Below are 6513 nucleotides of genomic sequence, written 5' to 3' on the forward strand. Positions count from 1 at the left end.
TTTTAACTTTATTATTAAATATCACTTTCTTTTCACTTTTGCCACATACAACAGCAAAATCCTAAAATTTTTAAAAGCAGCATATATTTAAAATTCCCCATACAATGTTAAATGCTACCATTAATGTTTTTTTCAGGCCTTTATCTTTTTTATGTACAGCTTTCATAGGAAGATGCCTTACACAACTTTTTTTTTCATTTTATTATTAGCTTCAAACCTAAATTTTTTATACATTTTCCCCTATATTCGCTTGGTTATTTCTTTAAAAATAATACATAATACATCACAATAACATTTGATGTCAACATGCTTTAATTTTTGTTGCCATACATTTTTTATATTTTCTGTATTATTTCTTTTGAAATTAATACATGACAGTAAAATGTAGTGACAACATTTCAAAAGTGATATGGACACAAAAGTGATACAAACATAAAAGAAAGGTTTGAGACTAATAGTACCTCTGGTGCTAAAGAAGAGAAGGGGGAAAATTATCCTTATAGTATTGATATTTTTTGTGTGTAAACATGCTTAAAAAATATAATAGTTTGTATTCAGTAAATCTTGATTATATAATTATAAGGTAAGAGTATCTTTTGGTTAATTATTTATGTACAACTAATCTAGATTTAACATAAAAATTTGAAAGGAATAAAATGTATACAAAACTCAAGAACAAGAGCTGTGTGACCTAATAGTTCACACAGCTCTTGTTCTGAAGTCATGCAGATAATTGGAATTTTACTGCAATATTAATAGATGCAGCTATAGGTTCTCTTTTGGAAGGATTTTTGATTTTTCCTTTCTTTTTAATAATTTTGATGTATACATATATGTAAGATAAAAATATGGAAAACAAACTTCTGATTTTAATTGGCAATAGCCCCTTTTAACCTTCATTTTAATTTGGATATTTATCCTTTCTGTTCCAAAAATAGTAACTATTTATAATATATGAATCTAAACTGTTTCAATGATCTTGCACAATGCTCTGATGCAAATACCTTTTAGCCAATCGCTGAATTAGATTTCAGTTAAAACCAAAACCTTTTGACACTCTCTCATGCTTCTTCTGATTGCCTCGGCACTTTCCTTGCTTGCTTGCCCTCTGCTAACATGTTGCAGATCATTTCTCTTTATCTTTTATTGTCTTAAATGTACTAAGCTTCCAAAAATGTGAGATGCACATTGCACCCATAATGATATGTGAATCACGATATGCATCTAAGGAATTAGTTTATCCAATAATAAAGTTATATTATGGCTAATGCCTGCATCTTAGCAAGCATTGCATCTCCATAAGTGCAAGAACCTCAAATATTCTGTGAATTCATTCTCATAAATCTATTCAAACATTAATACTGGGGAAGTATTAAAAGTTGAAAAAACATCTAATGTACAGAAAATTGCAGTCAAAAGGCAGCACCTGAACTCTAGGTTAAAGTACTGGTGCCTGCATCTGTTATCAGCCATCAAGTAACTGGCTGTATTTGTTTGCAAGTTCCATCCTTCTACTGTGTAATTATGCATTCTTTACTCCAGCACCATCTACAGCCACTGGCCATGATTAAAAAGTAACTTTGTCATGTATTAGGTGATTTTTTTTCCTGTTAATTTAAATTGATTTAAACTATAGCAGTAATTTCTGAAATTGTGATTTATTATTGCAGATTATAACGGTATGTTGTACTCAAATCACTCTGGAAATGATATTCATCCGAATATTAATGACCAGGATAACATACAAGTAAATCGCAATGTAACATCACCAACATTATCTAGTATACCTGCAGATGGCTTGGACATTTTGGAAGAAGAATGCGATTCGTATAGCCCAACAGACACTATGCATTCAGAATCACCTACATTCAATAGCAATCAAGTATCATGTGATAACTCAATATCAAGACTGAACACAGAAGAAGGCAACAGAGAAGATTCAGATACGGCTGAAGAATTACCCGAATCTATGGAAGTAATTTCAAATTCATATCAGGCTCCGGTGTATCGTCAGAGTGAGGATGTAGTGCCTCTAGATGTGAAAATTCCCAAAAGGAAAGTTCCGATGGCACCTTCTACAACTCTTCCTTTACATGTGAATATTATGCGTGTGGTTGTATTAGCTAGCTTGTTTGTTTTACTTCTGCTCTCGTGCCTTTTGATTGTTGTCATGGAATCTGATTCCTCCCTTTTCAGTGACATTCGCAAACTGCCTGAAATGATTATTTTAAGGCGGGAGTATTATGAACCAGCTAAAGACTACATTGTAGAACAAATGAATTTTTTGTTCAAAAGATGAAGTAGATTGATGAAAGTTTTTTTTGCTTTTGCTTTTAAACTTCGGTTGTAAAATAAATGAACAAAATAAAAGTCTTTCCAGTTTTTACATGCATTTTTGCTTAAACATTATTGCTATGCATCAAAAAGCCAAATGTGAAAAAATACAGATCTAGCTTCTGATTTTTATATGGGCTGTATATTGTTATATTCCGCAGTCTTTTAATATCCTAAACTCTAAGCAAAAATATGATGTATCATTCATATTATATTGACAGTTTGAAATTACTTTTTATGCTGCTTTAAAAATATGCATACTTGGAAAATTATTGTGATAACATTTACATGATTGTATGTAGTATGTTCGATTAAAACAACTGTGTTGTGTTCTATGTTTTAAATTTTATTGGGTAATATATGTCCCATTTATTGCTATTTATTTTTAAATGTTTTATTTAATGCATATCAAAGTCTTGTTCTTATGAAACTACTAAAATTAATGCATTATATGACTGTTAAGTTTTGTGCTATATTTTTGAAATCTCTATAAGAGAATTTTGCTGTTTTTATAAATCACGATTTATTCAGTTTATTTTCTATTTAAAAAAAATCTCTATTTGATTGCATTAAATATGTGTTCCCATTGACATCTAGGTATTTTGATAGAAAGAATGCTGTACTTTTATTTATTATATTACATATTATTTATTCTTCATTGTTAATTGAATTCCTGTGATGACATGTTAATAAGTAAACTTTGTGATATGAATTCCTCCAACCATTACATCAGTTGGAGATTTGATGTTGAGCACCTAGGTAACTCAAAGGGTAGGCCTTTTGTTAATTTTTTTAACTTGTTGATACTGATTTTTTGATTTCATATAAGCATCATTCAGTAATTTTTCAAAGAAAACAAAGTGTACTAAAAGTAATTGGTTTTGCTGTGTAATATTAAAGTTGGAATGAATTAGGTGGTTCTTTTGAATTGCATTTGGAATATTCAAATCTACTCTAAATTTTTGAAAATTACATATATGTAAAATAACAAAATTAATTTTTTAGATCTGTCTCATTTTTATATGTATCATAACAAGCTCGTAAGATGAGTTTTGTTTTGAGAATCTAAACTTTCTGCTGGGCAGATACTTCAAGGACAGAAAATGTTCTAATAACTTTTCATGAATCTATTTCTAATCTCAGTTTTAGCTCCTCTCCCCCTTCTTGACATTTTCTAAAATCTTAATTTATCATTCTGCTGAAATATATATATTATCAAAAAGTGTATTTTATTCTATTTAGACCCAAAGTTAAATTAGCTTGAAGTTATATAACTAACTGTGATATTTTTTTATTAATGTGACATTGTTTATATTTTTGTTCCATTTTAAATGTCTCCTATGCTCACAAATTGTAGTCAAAATAATTTTTTTGTTAGTGGTTAAAAGATAATTGATTAAATCTGGTGAAGGTTAGATCAAAAGAAAGGTCACATGTATAGTTGTAAAAGACTGAAAAGAATAGGAAGGTCAAGCAATAAGCTTATATAATATACAACTGTCCTCTAAATATATAAGCTGTTAAACACAAATATCATCATTTATTAATTATCTGGTCTCCCCCTCCCACAAAAAAAAAATTATACTAAACTAAAATTTGAAAAATTATAATAATTTTTTATAATAGTTTGTATAATAATTTAAAAATAGTCATACTGCATTTAATTTTATTATAATTGGGGGAGGGGAACTGACTAACATTCTTCATTAGTGTTTATTTTGATAAAAGAAGATTTGGAATAACCAACATATACTATCTTAGAGAATAGATTATTATATTAATTATTAATGCCCAATTTGCTTGGAGCAAATTTATCTGTTTTGTTAAAATACTTTTTTTAATAACTGGCGTATAAAGCTGTGGAGCATAAAACTGTAAAAGATTTAGTTAAATATAAATAATTATGCTTAATTTATAAACTGTATTTGAAGCTAATTGATAGCTGTTGTTTGTCATATACTTTGCCATAATTAATTAGACAACAAACATAAAAGGGAAAAAAAATGTACTTGGAATTTTCAAAAGTTTTTAAGAATAGAAAACTGCTTCAGATTTCAGTTATTTCTTTTTTTCAGTCAATAGCTCTGTTAATTTTTAATGCTTTTCTCTGAATAAGTTTTAGTAAAATTGTCAGTAAAATTAGCAATACATGTTTGAAAAAGATACCAGTTTTAGATAAAAACTGTTACAACTACTGTAAATTGAAAATAATTAACTTATACAACTTTTATATTCCTGTAAATTCTTTTAGCATAAGATGAAAATGTTATTTTTTTCATTCAAAGAATTTGTGTTTTAAGTTCGCACATTCATATGAAGATATTTAAGAATAAAAGTTTTGGTCTATTTCATATTAAGTTGTAGTTTAATAAGAATCATATAATGTAGAGGTTTGTTCATAAAGTAAACTTATTGCTTGTAAAATAATAATTGTGAAGCGTTTTAATCGATTAGTTATGAGATATAAGGAAAGAGATTTAAATAAATAATTTATCTATGAAATTTTATGTCTATGCAAGTAAATGTATTCCTTCTTTCATTATTTGTTATAATTTTATTCTTTTAAAATGAAAACTGTTTGAAATTTTGTGATTCTAGATAAAAGAAATTTAACAACATTCAATCTTTATTATTAAGTATCAGTTTCAAAATATCTAATATAGCTTAAAAATTAAATGTTGGTTCTTTATGTGAAATTCAGTTTAACGTGTTGCTGATGAAATTTTTAATTATTTATTTGATAAGTTGAAAGTTTGATTACCTTTATTTCCTACTCAGTGTCTGCACATTAAAACTTGGGATTCATACCGTTTATAATAAAATTACATAACCCATTAACAAGGAATTTTTAAAATATGGTATCTTCTCTATATTTGTATTTTAAAGTTCCTTTATCATTATGTGAAATTACTTCCATGATCTCTGCAAACATTTACAAGTCATACATTAAATAATTAATAGTAATAAATAAGTTGTAATATGTTATAACAAATAGGTTATTGTTGTAATAAATAATAATTATTTATTTTTATTTAAAAAAACCTGCTCAAATAATTGTCCATGATGTAGTACACAAGTATACAATTATTTGAGCTTTTCTGGAAACCTAAGTCGTGCAACCCTGTTTAATTAGATGAATAAGAAATTAAAACATGCTTCAGCAATAATTCAAAATCCAAAAGTGAACTAATTTCATATTATGTGAATTTTATTTTTATTCTGTGCAAAATTTAGGATTGAATGAAGGCTTTCCAGATATACTTTATCTTTTTAAGCCTAAATGCCATTGCAATTAGAAAATATTCTGAAATCTTTAGGTTAAAATAGGTTTGCCCGTTTCGTATAATAAAATTTGTATTTATGTTATCTTAATTCTCTTTATACTAAATTGTTTTAAGCAAAATGCTTCTTATCTTCTTAACATTCTCCCTTTTTTTATATACATTTTTTTATTATTAACAAAATGTTGAAAAAGTCAATTCCTTTATACTTAATTTATGTAATAAATATTTGTTTTATTATTAAAAGTTTAATTTTGTAGTTAACAACATATTTTGATATCTATTTTATATGTGTTAGAAAAATCTAATTTGTATTATTATTATGAATTTTTTCTATTTTACTTTGAATTCTGTAAATGTGAAGTGTTTTTTATTTTTATATTTAAATTGATTTTTATTTATATATATTGAAAGAATAGTAACAATACTTCAATGCATACACAAGATTATTAAAAATGTGATTGTATAGTGTTTTTACAGTGTAAATTTTAAAGTGGAATCATGTTTTAAACTGGAATTTCTTTGCAAAAATAGTTATACTGCATTTAATTTTATTGTAATTGGGGGGGGGGAACTGACTAACATTCTTCATTCATGTATTTTCCATAATGAAAATTTTGATGAATGCAGAATATCTGCTGTTCTTTATGTGAACTGAATATTGCCAGATATGGTGAGAATAAATGTATGTGTAATTAATTAATTAACCCATCAACAACCACACTACCTCTCACTTGAAGGAAATGAATAAAGATAATTTTGAGATATTAGAATCTATCTAATTAAGAGAAAAAATGTAACAGGGAAAAAAAGTATTTGTTCTTATTGAAGATACAAAATGTTGTGAAAACACAACGTCAGTCAAAACCAATTAATTTTGGAATAAATGGAAATCTTT

General features: G+C 26.8%; 1 protein-coding gene across 1 annotated transcript in view; it reads left to right on the plus strand.

Moving 5' to 3' along the window:
- Positions 1-5861, plus strand: part of Frmd5 (FERM domain containing) — a 59594-nt gene extending 53733 nt beyond the window's left edge. The window contains 1 exon segment of the mRNA XM_035367078.2: positions 1671-5861. Coding sequence (XP_035222969.1) covers positions 1671-2299 — 629 coding nt within the window. The 3' untranslated portion in view covers positions 2300-5861.
- Positions 5862-6513: the final 652 nt, after the last annotated feature.

Source organism: Stegodyphus dumicola, chromosome 9 (genome assembly GCF_044657685.1).
Source record: "Stegodyphus dumicola isolate Sdum_Otavi_A_Nest chromosome 9, ASM4465768v1".
NCBI classification, from domain to species: domain Eukaryota; kingdom Metazoa; phylum Arthropoda; class Arachnida; order Araneae; family Eresidae; genus Stegodyphus; species Stegodyphus dumicola.